Below are 23,505 nucleotides of genomic sequence, written 5' to 3' on the forward strand. Positions count from 1 at the left end.
AATCCTTTTAACTCAACCGAGCTACGCAAACCATCAAAACCTAAGAGCATCGTCGCAAAATACCTGTAGGAACTCATTACCCCGTACACACCCAAGGAACTAATCATATCCTTACCATACCGATCCGCCCTAGTACCAAGCCACCCCCTCTATCTGAGTTTCTTTCTGATTTACCTTCAGCTTGATATCCTTTCTTGATATATCATTACAATTCCTCAACCCAGACTTACCACACGGAACCCAAGCATAAAGCTACACCGTCTAAGGCTCATAAGCTGCTGAATACTCTCTTAAATATTCCCAAAAGCACCACATTTAAAATACTTTACTCTAAAGAACTTCCTGCGAATCTAAATTCGTTACCTTTACCTTCCTGATACTGATACATAGAATCCCATAATTAATATAGAAAACACCACAAGTCTTGACATCTTCCAATGAAAACTCAGTCTCTAGCCACATATACAACTTTAAAATACCCCATTGTTACATGTAGAATCTTGAACACAATGGAACCATTCCCGAGAGTCATTCACTCTATTCAAACTGCAATTAGCCTGATCAAGCGAACTGAACAACCCATGCCTCGTTGGCACTCTGACACCGCAGAATGTGACATCATTCCATTACAACCAAGCAACTTCCTCATCTATGCACTGAGCATCCTTTACCAACAACAACTCAAGACATTTTGTGATTCTCACACACCTGTGAAGCATCTTGTAACCTTTGTTAAAAAAATTTCCTTTACTCGAGCCATCCTCGATCTCAATTTCCGCAAGCCATAATTGATTCACCAGCACGCCTCAAACTGGAATCAACATAGCACATAACTGTGCAATCAACTAATCAATAGTAGACTCCCCTAATTGGCTCGAAGCCATAGCTCATCACACACCCAATAACTCATAACGCATATACTCTCTTGCTTCCATAATACCATAGTGAGATTAAACTCAAATCTCTTTGTAAGCTTGTGAAAACACCGATCATCTAGTACTTTAAATCTTCAGCATATCTCGCACTCACTCTCACAACAGTTAAACCCACTCTCTTAAGCGACCCAATTTAAATTGCAACACATATCTTTCACTTGCCAATGAGATCTTCTAACAGACACATAAGGATCGCACAACCTCAGAACACTTCGCAAGAGATAACCCACCCGCTTTGCCTCCAACTAACATTCATGTATACCTTTTACCGTCATAAACTATACGCAGTCACTTAGTCTTCCTGAGTCTGAACTCATACTGCAACATGAAATTACTTCACCCTTAACTGGGAAACATGAAAAGATCCTTCACACGCCCATAACTCGGGGCTATACCTCGAATCAAGATGGAATTCAAGCACCTAATAGTTCTTCTATCCTCCCGCAGACCATTCTCATTGCTTCCAAATCATATGGATACATCTCGCAGTACCAACATACTCATCTCATAGTTATCCATCTGTCACTTCCACTAATAGGGACAATACCGAACATATAAGTTTAAAAACACTTGCTCACACAATCAGCAGCTCGATGCTCGAGCCATAGGCAAAGATCCGGCCTCAAGTCCTCCAGACTGGCCCAACATCAACTTACAGGGATCACATCTCGCCCCTCGATCGGGGTCACAAGCCATCGATGCATATCTGATACTGAGCACTCATGCGCGCATACAAACGCGTGGAAGGAATTTCAAGAGTTACATTTCAAACTGAATCAAGGACGCACGATAAAAATTCAAGAATGTGAAGTTTTTCCTAAAGGTTCTGCAGCCACTCGAGGATAAATACAGACGTCTGCGTACCGATCCGCGAGACTCTACTAAACCTGTTCATGACTCGTGAGACCTATGTAACCTAGGCTCTGATACCAACATATCACGACCCTAACCCCAAACTCGGTCGTGATGGCGCCTCTCGTGAAGATAAGGCCAGTCAATCAAACGCAATTCACTTTTTTTAAACAGTTAAACAATATAAAAGAAGTCTAAACATGATTAAATGATAATAAGTAGTAGAAACACAACCCGACACAGCCCTTACCGGGGTGTTACAAGTCACGAGCATCTCCTATGGTATAAATACAACTGAAAGTTTGAAGTGTACAAATACAAACTAGTGAAAAGAAGAGAGAGAAAAGCAGTGTTGCGAACGCCTGCAGCTACCTTGCTAAACTCCAATGACTCTGCCTCTGATCAGCCAAAACCCGCTACCGGTTTTAGAAATACCTGAATCTGCACACAAGGTGCAGGGAGTAAAGTGAGTACTCCAGCTCAGTGAGTAATAATCATAACTAAAGTCTGAATGGTAAGAAATCACGAAAAGCATATCAATATGTTGTACAGAAGTAGTTCAAAACCAGTAAGAAAACAGTGAAGCTGTAAAAATCTCTTAAAACATGTCAGCTCAGTTTAAACTTCTTGGAAAATGACTTTTTCAACAGTTACGCAAATGAATGCAAAACAATTAGTGCAGATAAGCATAGAAATCCACCCCTCGGGCACAAATACCATAGTTTAACAGGTAAATGATAGGTAAATATGAAAGACAAACACATAAAGGTTCACCCCTCGGGCACAATGTCAACAACTCTGCCCCTCGGGCAATATCTTAGAACAATACCAACCCCTCGGACAATCACATAGAACAGTACCAGCCCCTCGGGGAATCACATATAACAATACGAGCCCCTCGGGCTATCACATAGAACAATACCAGCCCCTCGGGCTGTCACATAGAACAATATCAGCCCCTCGGGCTGTCACATAGAACAATATCAGCCCCTCAGGCTATATCTCACATCGCAATGGGTACCCGTACTTACTGGGGGTGTACAGACTCCGGGAGGGGCCCCTTATGGCCCAAGCGCAATATCAAACCATCTTGTGGCATCAAATCTAGGCCCTCGACCTTATATCAATCAACAAGCCACCTCGTAGTGTACATATCTCAGGCCCTCGGCCTCATAATCAAATCAGTATCTCATTGCTGCGACGTGCAGCCCGATCCAAAAGTATCCTCATAATACAGGCCCTCGGCCTTACTCAGTCAAAAATCACATAAGCCACTCGGGCAATAGTAAAACATCATGCTCAGCCCAAAATACTATTTGAAATATCATTTCAGGTGTGAAAACAAAATAAAACTTGGCTGAGTTTTGTAAACAATGAAAAATAACGTGACTGAGTTCAAGTATAAAGTCGAAATAGTGAGGAAATAATAGTAAAAATCCCCGAAGGGTTCAAATAGTTGGAACTAGGCCCAAATATGGTATTTAGCCCAAATAATGATGATAGCAAATAGTTTTCAGTCAAATACGCGGTAAAGTCATCAGTCGGGACAGACCAAGTCACAATCCCCAATAGTACACGACCTCACTCTCGTCACCAAGCGTGTGTCTCACCTCAATATAGCACTACGATGTACAATCCGAGGTTTCAAACCCTCAGAACATCATTTACAATCATTACTCACCTTGATCCGGTCCAAACTCTAGCCCGCGATGCCTCGCCCGCATGAATCAACCTCCGAGTGCTCCAAGTCTAGCCACAATCAGTACATAATCATTAAAATATGGTAAGGGATCGAAGCCCACTCAAAAATATCCAATTTAACATCAAAATCCCGAAATTGCTCAAACCCGGCCCCCAGGCCCACGTCTCAGAATCCGATAAAATCAACATCAATGGAATCCTCGTCCTCTCACGAGTCTATACATACCAAGAACATCAAAATTGGACCTCAAATCCCAAATTTACACTCTCCAAATTCAAGCCCTAATTCCTCAATTTTAGGCTTAATTCCATGATTAATTAGGTGGAATTCACACAAGAATCGAGCTTTTGAGTTCAAAAATCTTACCTTCAAGAAATCTTCTTGAATTCCCTTTTCAATTATCTCTCCCAAGCTCCAAAATCGCTCAACAATGAAAGTTCTTAGCCTCAAAAACGCGGAATGGCCCTTTTAAAACATTCTGCCCATGCATAAAATCCTTCTTCGCGAACGCGGTCAAAGCCTCGAGTTCGCGAAGCACAAAAATCCGCTGACCAAAAATTTCCTTACGCGAATGCGACATCGAGATCGCGAACGCGAAGCTTTACCCAGGCAACCCTCCGCGAACGCGTTCAGCCCATCGCGAACACGATGAGTTAAATCCTCTGAAGCTCAGCCTCACCATACCTTCTATGCGAACGCGAACCTAACCTGCGAACGCGATGAACAAACTCACAGCCCTTTGTGAATGCATCACCTGCCTCGCGAACGCGAAGGCTAAACTTTCACTCCCTCAGCAGACTCTTCGCGAACGCGAGGGTCCTCTTGCGAACGCGAAGACCAAAATGTCTGCAACTGTTGGAACTCAAAATCTGCAATTTTTCCAACTTCAAAATGGTCCGATTGACCACCCGAGGCCTTTGGGACCTCAACCAAACATGCCAACTTGTCCCATAACATCATTCAAACTTTCCAACCTTCTGAACGCTCAAAACAACATCAAAACACCAAAATCACATCGGATTCAAGCCTAAGAATTTCAAGAACTTTCAAATTCCGTTTTTGATCAAAAACCCAACCAAACCACGTTGGAATGACCTAAAATTATGCACACATGTTACAAATGACACAACAGAGCTACTGCAACTTTCGTAATTTCATTCCAACCTCTATATCAAAATCTCATCTATCAATCGAAAAATGCCGAAATCTCAATTTTGCCAATTCAAGCCTAAACCTTTCACGGACTTCCAAAATGCATTCCGATCACGCTCATAAGTCCCAAATCACCTAACAGAGCTAACCAAATCATAAAAATCCAATCTGAAATCATATACGAACAAGTCAAATCTTGGTCAACCCTCTCAAATTTCAAACTTCAATTGAGAACTATTTTCTTCCAAATTCATTCCGATTACCCTGAAAACCAAAACCAACGATTTACATAAGTCATAAAACATCACACGGGGCAAGTCATACCCGAGAACTGGCGATCAAAGTGCAAAAGCTCAAAATGACCGGTCATGTAATTAAAGAAAAGGTCTCATAGTATCTAACTCAAAAATGATTTGCTTATACTAATATCGTGAAATGTTGTCATATCTACATATTTTTTAGGACCCGTTTTCCCATAGAATTTTATTCTTTTTTCGATCTTCTTTTCAAAAAATACCTTTGTCCATAAAATTTTGTAAGTTTTTGGAGATTTTTCAAAAATGAGTTTTTCAAAAATTAAAAAGTGGTTTTGACCATTGTTTCATATTTTTCGAAAACTTTTTTCTCCACTCATAAAATTGCAAATATTTTTTCACGTGAAATGCATGTCCAAACATAATTTCAAATTCCAAATACAATTTTTCAACTTAACTCTAAGTATCATTGTTTTTCAAAAATTACAATTTATATGTCCAATCGCCTACTTACTAACTCCAATAAAACACAGAAGGATATCTCCTGACTTTTCCACTAAAATTTTCTCTATTATTTTGCAGTCAATTCTGAATTGCCTTTCATCTCTCTCCTAATTCTCAAGGAAAGCAGACAAAGGAAATATACAGCTTAATTGACAAAAAACAAGAAGTTATGGTAACATAATCTGTTGGTAAATTTTAGCGTAACAAAGAACATTAAGGGTAAAGATCCGAAAAGAGATTCAGCAGGATCATATATAGTCTCCATGTGTTCTTGATTAACTTATGCTGATATTTGTCTTTCTAATTTTATTCTCTCAATTTCTATGAATCCCATTGCAGTTTTATTCTCACCCAAAACCAAGTTCTTGGGAAAATCTTATAATTCTTCAGAAACTCAAAGCCTTGATCAAAGCCCCATGACATTTCATGTTGTAAAGAATACGAACTCTCATCGAATTCATTAGAGCAATTTATCAAATCAGGCTCATATAAATTATTTTCAGTCGGAGTTGAACTTAAATAGAAATGGCCTGTGAGGATTCATATAGCCGATTCTAACTTGTTTGAAACTGCGGCATAATTGTTTTAGCTTATATAAGTTGTCAAATAGTTGGTTTCTTGTACGATTTTCTCATCATAAGAATTAAGTACTATTTCATTACTCTTGAAATCAGCTGCTATAATATCTTCAAGAAGATAAATTTCTTGCATTTTCTCACTAGAAACTGAATCGTCAACCCTAATTTGACTGGACTATTATTGCTGGTGTTACTAGTCATACCACTAGTACTAGTACTATGGTTCTTTTTTTTTTTGCTAAACCATGCATTTGTCATTTTATTGAAAACATACAGTAGAACATTACAAGGAAGGAACTGAACGCGCAGTTGTAGTCCCCGTGGAGTCCAAAAATAAGTGCGTTAACATAAAGATGGGAGATTCTCAAAAAATATAACATCCTAAGGCTGGGTAATTTGCATATCCCTTCCAAGACATGCCAGAGCATCCGCTACTCCATTCCCCTCCCTGAATGTGTGTTGAATGACCGACATATGCAACTCATATAACATCAACCTGCAAGCATTAAAAATGTGTAAGTATTTATGATTACCTGATTGTAAGAGAGCGATAAGTATCTGAGAGTCGGTCTCCACTATGAGTGAGGTGAGTGATCGATTGATTGCAAAACTTAGGCCATAATAAAGAGCAAGCAATTCAGTTTGCAAAACATTGGTAAAGTATAGGGGTTTACAGTAACCTCCTAACCAATCACCAATGGAATATCGAAAGACGCCTCCAACCCCTCCACGATGTGTGTTGAGATCAAATGCACCATCTATATTAAGCTTGTAGATGCCGGGTTTAGGTAGCTGCCAAGAAATATGGATAGTTGTGAGTTGGCGTGGAAGAGGGTTGGCAGAGGTTAGATATTTGAGCTCAGCAGCTAAGAGGCAGATGACATTAATAGGGACGGGTGTATGAGTGTGGTTGAAGAGATTATTATTGCGGTTGATTGGTTCTTCTTACTACATGTTAAAGCTCCAATAGAATTCCCCTATTTGTTCTGTTCTAAAAGCAAGTGGGGAATCAACAGAAACACGAGTAACAAAATTCGTTCAAGTGTTTGATCCACGAAGAAGACAAGCATTTTGATCCTAAGCACGAGCATCATCCTCAACAGTTTCAAAAAATACAAGCCATATCCTTATTTTCTATGTTGTGCCTTTAATTTTTAGCTGTCCATTTCCCTGAAGACTTACACCAACAAACTTGTTACTACTACTATTGCTTCTTTTTCTCCCTTGAATTTGGTTATTTTCTTCACTGGGGTTGTTTCTTTTTGCTTCTTCATTTGGAAGTTGATTAATATTGAAATGAAGATTATGTAAAAAAACAATGGAGTTTTTGAGGTTGTTTACTTGGTCTTTATGGCATGTAAAAAGTCGTTTACATGTCTTCGTTTTATTGTTAATGTGGGATTCTTTCTGTCTCATTTTTGCTATTTTTTCATGTTTGTTTGTGTTAGGTAACCTTGTATGACTAATCTTGATAAGATTAGACCAACAAAATTGTTTAATGTCATTAATCGTGAATACAGAGTTTACTCGCCTTTTGGCGGAATCAAAATCCTTATATGCATATAGCAAGGATCAAAACAAAACTATTGTTATGTAATTTACAGGCTTATATCCTAAATAGACCTCCATATCCAATGGATGTCGTAAAACACCTAATTTTAGAAAACCTCAATTCACCTTAATAAACATACACAGTACCAGATTGAGATGACTACAAAAGTAACATGAATAAAGCACAGCTAATCTCGGCAAGTTTCGAATCAAGAAGTGACATGCCCAAGGAATTATCTTGACATCATGTTAAATATCTGAAAGCATCGACCACCTTCAGGGTCAACAATAGCACTCAGGCACACATAAAAACAACAAAGGAACTTCATGTTTTAACATCTATAACAATTCCAAGCATATTAAGTTTTTTTAAAAAAATACTGAGAACCCGACGAAAGGAACTTCAAATTTTAACATCTATACCAATTCCAAGTATATCAAGTTTAAACACGTAAAATAATCTAATAAATTAACTCAACAAGGAATATCAGATGCTGATAATTGGATCCTTTCATTTCCATGACAGGCTAAAATACTACATGACAAAAAAAGAAGAGAAAATGACAACCCAAAACTGTCTTGTAAATAGTTCTCCAATATCGACCTTTTCAACGGTTGGCCTTGGCAACCCTCTCAATATCATCCTTCTTTTTAATGGCATAGCTGCAGAAACAAACATAATCCATAGTAGTAAGCAAATAAGTTGCAAACATCCAAAGAAAGTGATTTGGAAAAAAAGGTTCACAATTCAAGTATACTATTTTATAACGAAGCAGTAAGTTTGAAATATATTTATAATTTTCTAAGATGCGTGAACACTCAAAATCTCAAGCCTTTTACTTGTTTGAAGAACCCTTAGCAGCATTGATGAGTTCATCTGCAAGGCACTCAGCTATGGTCTTGATGTTCCTGAAAGCACTCTCACGTGCACCAGTTGTCAACAAATAAATGGCCTGGTTAACTCGGCGAAGTGAAGAAATATCAACAATCTGACGCCTCACAACACCAGCTGAACCAATACGAGTTGCATCTTGCCTTGGCCCACTAGATGATCAAATGAAGAAGACAAAGCTATTAATGAGACATATATGGTAGGCATGAACTTCACTTAGAAAAAACAGTTGAAGAAAGTTGAATATTTATTAGCAAAAATCATTATTTTATTTGAGATTAGTCAAACTAGTATTCAAAAGATCCACCAGTATTTTGGATACTCAATGTTAGTATTTGCAAATATGGATGGCCAAACCAATATCGGCAAATACTGAAACAACATTTGATGCCAAGATGGGCCCATTGTTACCCCAAAAATAAAGAAAGAAGAATATATGGATTAATTAAGCGCCCATCATCAGTGCGCACCTATTGATGACAACATCAACAATTACTTGAATTGGGTTCTGGTCAGTCAACAAATGAATGATCTCTATTGCATGCTTGATGATGCGGACAACCATTAGTTTCTTCCCATTGTTCCGTCCATGCATCATAAGAGAGTTGGTGAGCCTCTAAACAATTGGGCACTGGGCCTTCCTGGAATGCTTAGCCTGGTATCTACCAGCTGTGTGTGGCATATAAACTAGATGCTTGGAAGTAGTTGCTGTAATATAATCCTCAACAGAGATGTCATTGATCTTCACCAAAAAGTGAGATCATAGTTAGAGAGAAATTTTAAATTGTATTCAAGATAAGTTTCAGCCTTGCTAATAGAGGAACTTAAAAATAAAACTCAAGTATAAAAGGCAGAAACAGAAGATACAATCACCTAGGTATTACTTAACACTCTTCATTTTCTATTTCTATCCAGTGTCTGTTAATTATTAAATTTACATTTCTAACAAAATGTTCTCCATTTCAGGAATGTTGTTGAGAAAGAATTACACACTTTTACTGAATATCAGCACCTAGTTTTCGTGGAATAAGAAACTAAACACCAAAGCACATAATATTACCCTCATAATCTCCCCATTCCCCAGAATTAGCTTATTTGCCTATCTAGTACCAGTCAATAGAAGTGCAACCTGTGACGACCCGGCCGGTCGTCTTAAGAATTAACGCCCTGATCCCCTATTAACTGTTTTCCCCGTATTTATTTCTGCTATTTTGGTTTGTCGAGACATTCGGTTCAGAGTTTCGGAGAGTTTTGTGACACTTAGTCCCTAAATGAGAGCTTAAGTGTTGGGAAGTTGACCGTAGTCGGAGCAGTGTGAAGACGGACTTGGAATGGAAATCAGATGGTTCCGTTAGCCCCGTTAAGGTGATTTCGGGGTTAGTAGCGTGATCGGAATATGTTTTGGAGGTTCGTAGCTAATTTAGGCTTGAAATGCCGAAAGTCAAATTTTTGAAGTTTCCGGTCCAATAGTGAGATTTTGATCCGAGGGTCGGAATGGAATTTTGGAAGTTGCAATAGTTCTGTCATGTCATTTGGAATGTGTGTGCAAAATTTCAGGTCATTCGGACGTGGTTTGGTTAGGTTTTTGATCGAAAGCGTATTTTGAGGAAATTTGGAGTTCTTAGGCTTAAATCCTTGATTAATCCGAGGTTTCGATGTTGTTTTAGGTGTTTTAAGGATTGATACAAGTTTGAATAAGGTATTAGGTGATGTTGGTGTTTTTGGTTGAGGTCTCGGGGGCCTCGGGATGATTTTGGATGATTGACGGAAAGATTTTGAAGTTAGAGATTTAGAAAATTTGTTGGTGTCTGTCATAACCGCACCTGCGGTTTGGATTCCGCAGGTGCGGAGCCGCGGAAGCGGATTCTCGATTCTCCTTCAGATTTCGCATATGCGAAATAAGTATCGCAGATACAGCTCCTAGGTTGTTTAATGAAAGTTGCAGATGTGACATGTGGTCCGCATAAGCGGGACCACATATGCGGTCCCAGAGCCGCAAATGCAGAAATCGCGGGGCAGAACATATAAATAGTTGCCTTTGCGAAAATTGGCTATTCTTCCACCACTTTTATCCGGGTTTGGAGCTTTTGAGGGGGATTCTTGAGAAAAATAAAGGGAAATCGATTGGAGGTAATGTCCTTGACTTCATAACTCGTTTATATATGATTATAGACCTAATTAGTGGTGAGAAATTGAGGAAAATGGGTAATTAGAACTTGAGTTTAAGAGGCCTTTAAATGAGGATTTGAGTGGCCATTTGGACTCTGATTTTAGTGTTCTTATTATGTATAGACTCGTGAGAGTACGAGGCTTCTAAAAATGTAAATTTCACCCGATTTCGAGACATTGGCCTGAGGGGCATTTTGGTCATTTTACATGATTTCGCGTATTAGTTTAGAATTTAGTTGTAGAATTAGTTACTTGAAGTGTTATTTATAATATACAATTGAATTGAATAGATTTGGGCCATTTAGAGCTGGATACTCGGGGCAAAAGTGTGGTTTCAAGTTGATTTTGAGCCGGTTCGAGGTAAGTGGCTTGTCTAACCTTGTGTGGGGGACCTTCCCCTTAGGATTGATATGTTTGGTAATTGAATTGCCTTGTGCGTGAGGTAACGGGCGCGTACTTGTGCAAATTATTGGAAATCCGATTTTTCTTAAAGTATTTATTAGCATGATTCCTTTCCTGCTTTATTATACTTGCAAAATTTAGCATGTTGTTAGTTAGAAAGCATGTTTAGTTGACTTGAATTGCCTAGTTGCTTAAATTGTCTTGATTGCACTACGTGAAACATGTTAGGCTAGAATTACTTGTTTCCTTGATATGAAATTTCATTTCTGAATATCTTCTTGTTGTTGCTGCGTATTTATATTGGGACTACGGATATGGAATTCCAGTAGCTCCCTCCTTGTCTGTTTACTTTGGGACTACGGGTTAGATTCCCGGTAGATCCCCCTGCATATTTACTTTGGGACTACGGATTAGATTCCCGGTAGATCCACCTGCACAGTTATATGGAACTACGGGAATGCACCCGATAAATTCCCCCAGTATTGGGTATTTACATTTGGGACTACGGAACGGGATTCCGATAGATCCCCGCGCACTATGAGTTGGACTACGGGAAGGTATCCCGGGAGATCCTTCGGATATATATATATATATATATATATGGACTATGGGATGGTATCCCGGGAGATCCACTGGAGATGTAAAGATGGGACTACAGGACGGTATCCTGGGAGATCCCCGATTTTTACTATCGGTGCTGAGTGTGTTCCCTTTCCATGTTTACCAGGTTCTGTATAGTTGTTGCTGTTCTGTTCACCCTGTGTTGTTTTACCGTTGTATTCATTTATACTGTTCTGTTCTATACTGTTAACCTTTATATTTTATTTAATCTCAGTAGGGCCCTGACCTTCCTCTTCACTACCCAACCAAGGTTAGGCTTGACACTTACTGAGTACCGTTGTGGTGTACTCATGCCCCTTCTGCGCATGTTTTTCATGTGCAGATCCAGATGCCGCTGATCAGGCCTACTATCGTTGAGGGAGGCGATTGCTTAGAGACTCCGAGGTACATCTACCGCGTCCGTAGACCAAGGAGTCCCTTTCTATTCCTGCTTGTAGTATTTAACCCTTCTGTACTTCTTTGTTCTTTATTAGAAATTCCGGAGTTAGAGCTATGTAGTATTTCTTTCTTAGCTTGTGATTCATGGATTTTCGGGTCTTGGATTTATGATTGGTGTTGAGAGTTAAACATGGTGTATGCCGAGCGACACATTTATACACTGTTATTACTTTATTTTTGTTTTTAAATTGTTTTACTTTCGCAAGTTTGGTTATCTTCCGCAAAGTTAGGCTTACTTAGTCGTAGAGACTAGGTGCCGTCACGATGGTTCACGGAGGGCGAACCAGGGTCATGACACAACCATGCTGAGTGAACATCATCTAAATAGAGACGGATAAACCTAAAATCACATGGACATGCGCAGTCCAAAAAGACGTAAATATCTTGGATTCAGTGCAGATGAACGAATAATATGGCAAAGGATCTACATAGGTAAGTGACACAAATTATTGCTAGAAACCTCTCAGTCTTGTAGAGATATCTATATAGCAACAAATAAATTGTAAAGAACTTCTAGTGCTAAGTGGAGCAACATAGTATAATTTAAAGGAAGTACATTCAGCTTGATTTTAGGAAAAGGAAGGAGTTTTTAGCAGCAATAAATATGTCATTATGAAAAAATGAGTTACTTAAAAGGAATTAAGAGAAATGGAAGGTACCTGAACATCGTCGTAGGTCCAGCGATTGAAAATCATAACATCGTTGTGAACCTTATTCTTTGCGCTTGCATCCACTGGGGCACATCCACTGGGGCAACTACTACACCTGCATCATTTCTTCTTCTGCACCGATTATTCACCTGCTGCACTGAATTTAATATTTAAAACAATACATTTCGCATGATTTTTGTGTTTGTAAATAATGATAGAGAGAATAAGGAGAGAGTAGTTCACCTTCGGCGGAGAAGAGTCTTTGCTGCTGTCTGCTGCGTTAAAACACTAGAAAGTTTATAGTAGGGTTTCGGGGAAGTTGGGCAAATGCTAATGTGATAGCTCAGCCCGGTAAATATTGGGCTTTCTACTCTGCTGTGTCAACAATCCGACTTTATCATCAGGCCCAAGTCCACTGTCTTTAGGTCACAAATAGCCTGAAGTGATCTTTACCTATATGTACTTAGGGGTGTCAAATGGGCGGGTTGGGCTGAATTTGGGCGGGTCAAAATGGGTTAGGTTAATAAATGGGTCATTGCCCAACCCAGCTCAAAGTGTATTTGGGCTAAGATGAGTTGGGTCAAGATGGGTTAAACAATGGGTCATAACCCAACCCGCCCAACTTGACCCATGTTTTAGAACCATGCTCATCTTAATAAAAAAAAGTCTAAAAATGTGTAAGTTGAATTTTTTTTTGGAGGGTTGGGGTAGGGGTGGAGTGGGAGGGTGAGTAGTGCAAAAAAACGAAAAAAAATAGAAAATAAAAAACTAAAAATAAAAAAAGGTAAATTATTTTTTGAGGGGTTTGCAGAAAAAAAAATAGAAAATTAAAAATACAAAAAAGTAAATTTTTTTAGGGGAGGGGGGTTTTACGGGGGGAGCGGGGATGGTTGGTGCAGGAAAAAAAACAGAAAATTGAAAATACAAAAAAAAAAGATAAATTTTTTTTGAGGGGAAGGGTTTTGCGGGGGTGGGGTATGGATGGTGTAGAAAAACAAAAGAACATAAAATTGAAAATACAAAAAAAAAAGTAAAATTGGGACAACTAAATAAATTTCTATATAAGTTGGGTTGAGATATCTTTTGTTTTGGGTGAGTTTAATGGGTTGTATTTGGGCTGCTTAAGGGTCAGAATAGGCTATAAAATATGGGAGAAATTTAAAAATAGCCAGATTTACAACTGGTCATTCAAAAATAGCCAGTTTCAAAAGTAATCGAAATTTAGCCACTTTTCATGTAAAGATAAATCTGAGCAAAAACACTGTTCAAAACCCGGAAAGTACGCCCGTATATTATACTGGAGTTCCAGCATAACTTATGCTGGAACTCCAGCATATTATACGGGAGTTCCAGGATAACTATGCTGGAACTCCACCATAATATGTTGGAGTTCCAGCATAAGTACACTAGAACTCCAGCAGCAAGTATAAATGTCCAGTATAATATACTGGAGTTTGGAGCACCGACGCTCCAGTGTCCCGTATATTATACAAGAGTCAGCAAAGTATAACGGTCCAGCATAATATGCTGGAGTTCGTACACAGATGCACGAACTCCCGTATATTATGCGGGACCGGTCTCTGTTGCAGCAAAATAGTGCCTATTTTTTATTAACTTCGTAAACGGTGACTATTTTTAAATTACCAGTCCAAAAACTGACTATACCATGCTATTTTTACATAAAATATAATGGGTTAATTTGGACCCATTAGTGTCTGGATTGAGCGGGTTAGATGCTTTGGGCCACCCCCTCAATGTCACCAAAGAAAAAGACTTGTAGCCAAGCCTCAGGAGCAAAAGCACCTATGGATAAGATCCACCACACTGTGTGTTAACTCTCTCTGTAAAACCACCCACTCACCCACCCACCATCATCCATGGCGGGTCTTGCCACCTTCACTCTCACACCCACCATTTCCTCTAAACCAAATACTAAACCCCTTTTCCTCCCTTCCCTTAATTCTTCTCTTTTTGGCCTCCGTTTTCACCTTCCTCAGTTCCGTTCTTGCTCCTCTCTTATCTATTATACTGCCACTGTCTCCGCCCGCTACGGCGGCGGAGGCGGCCGTGGTAACTTCCGGCCGCCCCCACGTTCTGATGATGATGAAGCCCTTGATATTTCCTCTATCAGGTATTCCACATGTTCTTTTGTTATGCACTCAGCTTGAGTAACATTATGTGAAATTCTTATATCTATTTTGCTTTTTAATAGAGTTTTTTGGTTATTTTGATAGTAAATGTTTTTGTTTAATTTTAAAATGTATTAGGTTCTTGTTAAATATGTTAACTTTATTTTAGTTTCTTCTGTTGTGCGCTCAGCTTGTTGTAATGTTTAGAGGAAATTCATGTCCTTTTTTTTTTGGTTTTCTTAGTTATAGTGATATTAAATGTTCTTTTTTTTTTTAATGTTAAAATGTATTGGGCTTGTGTTAGAGATGTTAACTTTTTTAGTTTTTTTGTGGTGCTTTGAAATAGGTCAGACAAGGTTAGGCTCATTGATGAAAAGCAGAACATGGTTAGTCTAATTTCATATTTGCTTTTTTGTGTTGGTTTAAGAAAATTTTATTGATTATTGATTATTTTTTTCTCATTGGTTTTTGTTATGTAGTTGGGGATAGTGTCAAAAATGGAAGCTCTTCAGAAAGCTGAGGATGCAAGCCTTGACTTGGTATGTCCTTGAAAGACTGAATTGATTGTATGTAACTTTTTTCTTCATGTTTTGGGCTTATGGGGATAATAAAGTATCCCTCAACTGTGATAATGTATTCCTCTATTGCGCGGCGTTTGTGCTAGTAATCTTGTGTTGTATGGTAAAAAAGAATGTGGAGTCAAGAAAAGAATTTTATTCAAAAGATGGTAAAAAATATACAGTTATAAGTGTTAAACTAGGCAAAGTTGACTGCAGTTACGAAGCTCCAAGAAGAAAGATAATATACTCTGTACTGGTATTTTTTTTGGGGTGGGGGGTTACAGGAAGATAAGAATAATATTGCTTCGGGTTATTAGGTGTAGTTAGAAGCAAAGACGGATCTAAGATTTAAACTCTATGGGTCCAACGTTTAGAGTTCTTCACATGAACCACTATATTTTTAAAGTAATGTGTTCATATCTATTATTTATTGTAATTTTAGTAAATTTTTACACATAAATTTATGCTCCACGTCGACAATATTGAGTTCAGAGGAACTCTGTACCATAGCGGTGGATCCCCCCCTGTTTAGAAGGGAATACAGTACTTGCAGGAAAAAAATTGAAATGCAAACTGATGCTTATTTAGTGGTCAACAGAAGTTCTATCCTAGGTTGAGCTAGAGGAAGAATAGCTTATCCAGAATACTGATTAGGATAAAGTTAATATTGGTTTGATTATATTATTCTTTCTTTGGTGGATATTTGTAGGTGATTCTATCTCCAGAAGCAGATCCGCCGGTTGTCAAAATGATGGATTACAAGTAAGATATATCCATCAGAATTTTTTGGTCTCTAAACTTCAATTATGACAGATTTTTCTTGATTCCTGGAACGATCTAATTACACGTGTGTGGAATTTGGGTATAAGTTTTATGAGTCATTAAGGTTGTAATTTGTAGCTTGACACATCTAATAGGAGTAATTGTCAAGCCCTTTGTTCTGTTTCGCTAGTCCCAGTTTTACATGAAATAGTTACTAGTATAAGATTTAAGAGTGTTTACTATTTCGTAGGGTTGTATAATATTTTCTTGTGTTCAGGGAATAGAATAGAGAAGTAGAATTGAAAGAGTAAAATCATCAAATACATTCTGCTTGAGCTTGACTTTTGACTCTTTTTTACCAAACTGGGTTAAGAATATTTCTTAAACCGGAAGCCGAGCTTGTATGATACTGTGAAAATCATATAGAACCATGCAAGTTTCAAAAGCATACTATTTGACTTGAATAAGGCGGGTTAGAAGCTGTGATCGTAGGTATATGCTGTGCTATTTTTGCTTGATGATTACATTATAGTGCAAGTTATTATCTCCATATCAAATTTAGATAGTTTGTATGCTGAAGGAATATCTTGTTCATGGTTATCTTACTATTTTGAGTTGCTTAAAGATCAATGTATTGATATTATGCTTTATCTTTTGTCAGTAAGTATAAGTATGAACTGCAAAAGAAGAAAAAGGAGCAGCAAAAGAAAAATGCTGGTAAATGTCTTGCCTTTTAGAGGTTTGCTTTTCTTTTGAAGTAGAGACTCCGTACTAACTTCCTTTTACCGACGATTTTTTTTCAATTACAGCCAGCCGCATGGATTTGAAGGAGCTCAAAATGGGGTAAGTTAAAAATGGGAGCATTCTTTAACAATAGAAGTCTTTTTGTACTTTTTTGTTGATCGTACCTTCTGAATGTAAACTAATTTTTCTGTGTTGTTATTTAGTATTAATAATTAGGTTGACATTTCGATCAATATAAAATGAGACTGACGAGTAAATTGCTAAAATAACAATCAGACTGAAAAGTTAACAGAGAGATATAAGTCACATCTGCTTTGGCTTGACTAAAGAAATGGACCATGAAAACCTTTTCCTTGATAGGTAAGAGAGTGAAGTCCTGAAATTTCAGAGTTTTGGAGAAGATAGAGAGAACATAGGATTTTGTTCACACACCATAAGTCTTGCATTTTTTATTCTTTCAGAGTCGTAAGTCTTCAGAAACGGTTCTTCTCATCTGCTCGCTACTCTTTTATGTCAACAATTGTAGTATGTAACCTTTTCCTCTGTCTCTGAAGGGATTGCTGCTCTGTTAATATTTGGCCTCTATGAAAAAGTGCTTGAAATTTTCTTGCCATTTCTCTGGTGTTAATAGGATTTCTCAATGGTAAAAAGGGAATTTCGAATATTGTAGTTCCCTTGGTTTTAGTTAAGTTGCTTGACATATTTGCCAGGAAGAAAAGTTAGTTATATTGTTAGGTTTAACTCATGGTAACTGCTTCCATGCCAATGTTCTCTGAATTAAAAGACCAGTAACCCTAGTGGGTCACATCTTTTGCGTTGTAGTGCTAATCATTACTACTAACTCTGTCTTGTCACGATCCTAGTTCGCCCTCCGTGAACTATCGTGACGGCACCTAGTCTCTACAACTAGGTAAGCCTAACAAATGCGGGAATTAAACTACACTTGCAGAATAAATAATCAAAAGCCGAAAATAACTGAAGGAAACAATATTTAAATGTCGCTCGGCATATACACATAACTTCTCAAAATCTGATACACTATCCCAAAACCCGGAAACTCACGGATCCACAAGCTAAGAAAATACTACATAGCTCTAATATCTGGAATGTCTAACAAGAACAGAAAGTACAGAAGGGCTAAATACTAAATGCAGGAATAGAAAGAGACTTCTCGGTCTGCGGACGCGGCATATATACCTTGAAGTCCCGTAGAATCGCCTCGCCTCAAGAATGATAAGCCTGAGTAGAGGTACCTGGATCTGCACATGAAAAACATGCGCAGAAAGGGCATGAGTGCACCACAGCGGTACTCAGTAAGTGCCAAGCTTAACCTCGGTTGAGTAGCGACGAGGAAGGTCAGGGCCCTACTGAGGTTAAATAAAAGATATAATTCGACTGTATAGAACAGAAAACAGTATAAGTATGAGCAACAGTGAAAGTAACACAGATATAAAGGACAACAACAACTACACAGTAACAATGTAAACCCCGAAGGAAAATACAGCTCAACTACAACAATATCAACCGGGGATCATCCAGGATACCGTCCTGAAGTCCCAATTATACATATCCAATAAGTCTCTCGGGATACCGCCCCATAGTCCAGCTCATAGTACATGGGGATCTACTGGAATCCCGTTCCGTAGTCCCAAACATAAATACCCAGTACTGGGGGAATCTATCGGGTGTATTCCAGTAGTTCCATATAACTGTGCAGGGGGATCTACCGGAATCCCACATCCGTAGTCTCAAATATAAACAGACAAGGGGGGAGCTACCGGAATCCCACATCCGTAGTCCCAATGTAATCACACAACAACAACTGGAGAAATGCTCAGAAAACTATCAAACTTCATATTAAGGCAAACAATTAGTCTAGCCTAGCATGCTGCACAGACTTCAGGTAAAGCAGTTAAACAATTAAGGCAATTTAATTATTTAGGCATGCTTTTACTAAGCTAACACATGCTTTAAATAGTACAAGAACTAAACAGGGAAGTAAACATACTAGTAGTACTTAATAAAAACCGGATTTCCAACAATTAGCACAAGTACGCACTCGTCACCTTACGTACAAGGCATTTCAATTAACAAATATACCAAATCCTAAGGGAAAAGTCCCCCACGCAAGGTTAGACAAGCCACTTACCTCGAACAAGCGCAAGTCAACCCGAAACCACGCTTTTGCCACGAGTATCCGACTCCAAATGGCCCAAATCTATTCAATTCAATTGCATATTAAATTCTAAGCTAATACGCGAAATTAGGTAAAATGACCAAAACGCCCCTCAAGCCCACGTCTCGGAATCGGGTAAAATTTATATTTTCGGAATCCTCATACTCTCATGAGTCTATGCATAACAAGAACACTAAAATCGGAGTTCAATTGACCCCTCAAATACCCCTTTTTGGGTCTCTTAAACTCAAGCCCTAATTACCCATTTCTCCCAAATTTTCCACCACTAATCAGGTATTTAATCACATAAAAACGAGTTATGAAGTCAAAAATGTTACCTCCAAGTGATTCCCCTTGAATCCCTCTTTAACCCTCTTCAAAAAGCTTCAAAATCACTTAACAATGGAGGAAACTAGGCTAAAATTCGCGAAATAAACCTTTTAAAACATTCTGCCCAGACATTTAAATCATTCTTCGCGAACGCGGTCAAAGCCTCGCGTTCGCAAAGCACAAAAATGACTTTGACCAAAAACCTCTTACGCGAACGCTACAAGGCCCTCGCGAACGCGATGCTTTACCCAGACAAACCTTCGCGAACGCGTTCCTCTCATCGCGAACGCGATGAGTAAATTCTACTGGGCCAATTTTCGTCCTACGCTAACACGAAGCCTAATCGCGAATGCGGTTCACAAGTATCCAGCCCTTCGTGAACGCTGCAACAGCTGAACATAATCTGCAACTTTTTAACAACTTAAAATGATCCATTGAGCATCCGAAACACACCCGAGACCCCCGGGACCTCAACCAAAGGCATCAACATATCCTAAAACCTTATTCAAACTTGTACCAATCTTCAAAACACTTCAAACAACATCAAATTCCCCAAAACACATCGGATTCAAGCCTAAGTTTCTAAAATCTTCCGAATTCCGCTGTTGATCAAAAACCCAACCAAACCACCTCCGAATGACCTGAAATTTTGCACACACATCCCAAATGACATGACGGAACTATTGCAACTCTCGGAATTCCATTCTGACCCTCGGATCAAAATCTCACTATCGAACCGGAAACTTAAAAAATTCAACTTTCGGCATTTCAAGGTTAAGTTAGCTACGGGCTTCCAAAACACAATCCGAACACGCCCGTAAGACCAAAATCACCTAACGTAGCTAACGGAACCATCAGATTTCCATTCTGAGGCCGTCTTCGCACTGTTCCGACTACGGTCAACCATCCCACACTTAAGCTCTCATTTAGGGACTAAGTGTCCCAAAACTTAAAACCGAACATCCCGGCAAATCAAAATAGCAGAAATAAACTCGGGGGAAGCAGTTAATAGGGGATCGGGGCGTTAATTCTTAAGACGACCGGCCGAGTCGTCACATTTATGTGACACACGCTCTTTCCCTTTTAATCTGTTCCAAATGGGGCAGAGGGCTCGTAGTACCCCTTTGATTGATCCAGCCTTTTCTTCGCTTCAGTAGTGAATCACCTACTAAAGGGGCCCTCTGTACCCAAAACAGATGCGCTGACCAGACTGTGCTACACCTTGTCTCACCACCCCGAAGCATATAGATCCACCCGATCGATGAACATTCAAACCAAACTCGCCCATCCTTTTGGGAAGAATGCCACCTTTTTGTATTTAGAAACACTATAACTTCCTTTTTCCTTAATGAGATGATGTATAACCACACAAATGTCAAAGGCCTGGTTTAGACCACAAGGTTTAAAAGTCTTTATTTCTTTCTTAATCTCCGTTTCAAGTCATAGGGTGCCTCATAAATTGGGACGAAGGGAGTAATACGTGACATCTCTTATCCTATTTTCCCTCTCTTGTTTATTTTGGCCTCCTTTCCTGTTATCTGAAAAGTTTTCTTGAATATTATTGCAGTTACAATATTGATTCTCATGATTATTCAGTGCGTTTGAGAGCTGCCCAGAAGTTTTTGAAAGATGGCGACAAGGTAGCTCAGAATCTTGTATTTCAGCATGCAAGTGCTTTAGCGAATTTGATGATTTAATATTTAAACATTATTTAATGGTAACTACTGCAGGTAAAAATCATAGTAAACTTAAAAGGTCGTGAAAATGAGTTCAGAAATAATGCTATTGAGCTAATAAAGCGTTTCCAGAATGACATTGGCGAGGTAAGTTGGTGCATGCAGGATTTCAATTAGTTCGCGTGAAGTAGTAATCTAACTCTTTTTCCCTCTCCGGCTAGTTAACGTCTTATATTATGGTGTGCCATTCGCAGCTTGCAACCGAGGAGAACAAAAGTTTCAGGGATAGGAACATGTTCATAGTTTTGGTACCGAATAAGGCTATTGTACAGAAAGGTCAAGAGCAACCGAAGAAAAAGGAAAAATCAGCAACTGAAGTCTCAGCCAGTGTTTGAGCATCAGATGAATTTATTAGCAGATAATCATATGCATATGTTTCTAAAGTGAAATGTGAGATGCCACCCTGATATATGTCTTGTATAGAATTAGTCAAATACAAGCCTGTAATAGGATATACACTTGTGTAGTCTCTGTAACAGTAGCAAGAAACATTCAAGTTTTTGTAGTAACATCTAATAGGTAAAGTTGAAGTAAGTTGAGCTTTACTTCACTTGTTATATTTCACGCGGTGACCTGAGGAATTTGAATATTCTCTAAGGGTGTGGCCTATCGGTCAATTAAAGGTAGAATGGACCATAGGCCGGAAGCTCCAGACGAAGACATCATGCTATTTAGGACCCCGCTCTGTATCTCCAAATACAGAATCCCAAGTAGAATGAGACTTGTGTTCCCTTCCCATCCAATCGCCCTACTACAAATAAGGAGAGGGATCGCTTGCCACCGATCCGAGCCTATGCACCTACACCCTAGACTAGCTCCAGGCCAAAGTGATGAAGAGGAGAATGGTTCTAAGTTATACTGAATGGAGTTATTCAATTCTTGTGTTGGTTGTGATGAATGAAATTATCCGGTACCTATACTGGTGGGAAGTAACAAATATCCAGTCAGAAATGCGCAAGCTGGCTCGGACACAATACGACCTTTACCAAAAAAAGAGAGAATTTGGGTACTCTCTTTTTCTCCTTTTCATTTTTGTATGGTTAGAGTTTTATACCAAAGGAGGGACTTCCCTATCAGAATGATGAGCCATCAATTAGTTTTCTAGCCACACTTTCAATAGCTTATTTTGTGGGAAACTTTATATAGAAGTACTTGCAGCCTAAGCATCCTCTAACGATATTTCTTGTTGGCACCTAAAATATAGGATCGATTTCAAAGATATTTAATCGCGGTTATTTTCTTCCTTTTAACTGCTAAGATTTTTCGGTTCGCTAAGTTTGAAATGTCCATTTCGCTTCTAAATTATATGATATTTTTTTTCGTTTTATTAACTCTCAAAATATCTAACATTATTCTAATCTATACGACTTTTGCAACTTTCAAGAAATTAAATTATCGAAGTATTCATATCTTAACATTAATGGAATATGTTTCTCTTTTTCGACCACTATTTTAGAATATTCTTCCATCATTACTAATTAATATCTAATTATGAGTCCGTCAAACACGATCATTCATCATATAAAATGAAACGAAGGAGTATTAATTTTGTATACTATAACATTTCCTCTAATAATATGAATAGTAGCCAGTAATGCTTTTAAGGAAAAAAAGAAGAAAAAAGACAAAGTCAGGGTCCAAAGTATTCAAAATATTGATTATCTCATCCATAATAGGCTGATATACAATTATTTCTTCCCGGTAGTTTTTCATTTGCAATTTATTTTGTTTAACAATTACTAAATAAATGGGTTAGCATTTTTTTACAAGTTAAATATGATTTTAAACTGTTACTATCACATCACTGAATGTGATTATTTTTTTAAAGATAAGCTCTAAGGTATTGTTGGATACGATTTGAGTTATAAAGTTATTTAGTACAGTATAAAAATACTAGTATAAAAACTTCAGTTTTTCGATTTCTTTCACACTGATATTTATATCGTGACTTTTACCTTAAAAAACCGGAAAAATAACAATGCTGCAAAAATAACAGCCGGAAAAATGTATAATATATATATATATATACTATATTAAAAGCACGAAGGTCCTTAGCGAAATGTCGTTCGCTTTTTTTACCCTTTAAAGTTAGAGTTCGCATCGGATAAAAAAGTCATTGGCATCAAAATCAACTAAATTTTAGGTATTGACATTTTCATTATTTGTATTACTTTGTAAGGATTCCTAATATATAGGACTTTAAAATTAATTAAGTCTTACCATATAAAAATCCTTTTTCTTATTTAAACAAGATAACATGAATATAATATAATATGTGATATTCAAATGGGAGCGCTCTTGCCAATATTCGTCGATAAAGTATCTATTGTTTTATATCTTATAACTCTTATGTGTATTATATAATTTA

General features: G+C 38.2%; 1 protein-coding gene and 1 pseudogene across 1 annotated transcript; one reads left to right on the forward strand and one right to left on the reverse strand.

Moving 5' to 3' along the window:
* Positions 1-8,103: 8,103 nt before the first annotated feature.
* On the reverse strand, positions 8,104-14,579 carry LOC104227158 (small ribosomal subunit protein uS7-like; annotated as a pseudogene).
* On the forward strand, positions 14,428-21,682 carry LOC104227157 (translation initiation factor IF3-4, chloroplastic). The gene is made up of 9 exons (XM_009779323.2): positions 14,428-14,831; positions 15,176-15,215; positions 15,309-15,368; positions 16,099-16,151; positions 16,813-16,868; positions 16,961-16,994; positions 20,969-21,041; positions 21,132-21,224; positions 21,332-21,682. The coding sequence occupies exons 1-9, from the start codon at positions 14,578-14,580 to the stop codon at positions 21,470-21,472; spliced, it is 804 nt and encodes a 267-aa protein (XP_009777625.1). The 5' UTR covers positions 14,428-14,577; the 3' UTR covers positions 21,473-21,682.
* Positions 21,683-23,505: the final 1,823 nt, after the last annotated feature.

This window comes from Nicotiana sylvestris, chromosome 11 (genome assembly GCF_000393655.2).
Source record: "Nicotiana sylvestris chromosome 11, ASM39365v2, whole genome shotgun sequence".
Lineage (NCBI taxonomy): Eukaryota > Viridiplantae > Streptophyta > Magnoliopsida > Solanales > Solanaceae > Nicotiana > Nicotiana sylvestris.

Coding starts and splice junctions, on each gene's coding strand:
- LOC104227157 (XM_009779323.2), top strand. CDS start 14,578: ATGGCGGGTCTTGCCACCTTCACTCTCACACCCACCATTTCCTCTAAA. Junction 16,995..20,968: donor TTGAAGGAGCTCAAAATGGG/GTAAGTTAAAAA, acceptor ATATTATTGCAG/TTACAATATTGATTCTCATG. Junction 21,225..21,331: donor TCCAGAATGACATTGGCGAG/GTAAGTTGGTGC, acceptor TGCCATTCGCAG/CTTGCAACCGAGGAGAACAA.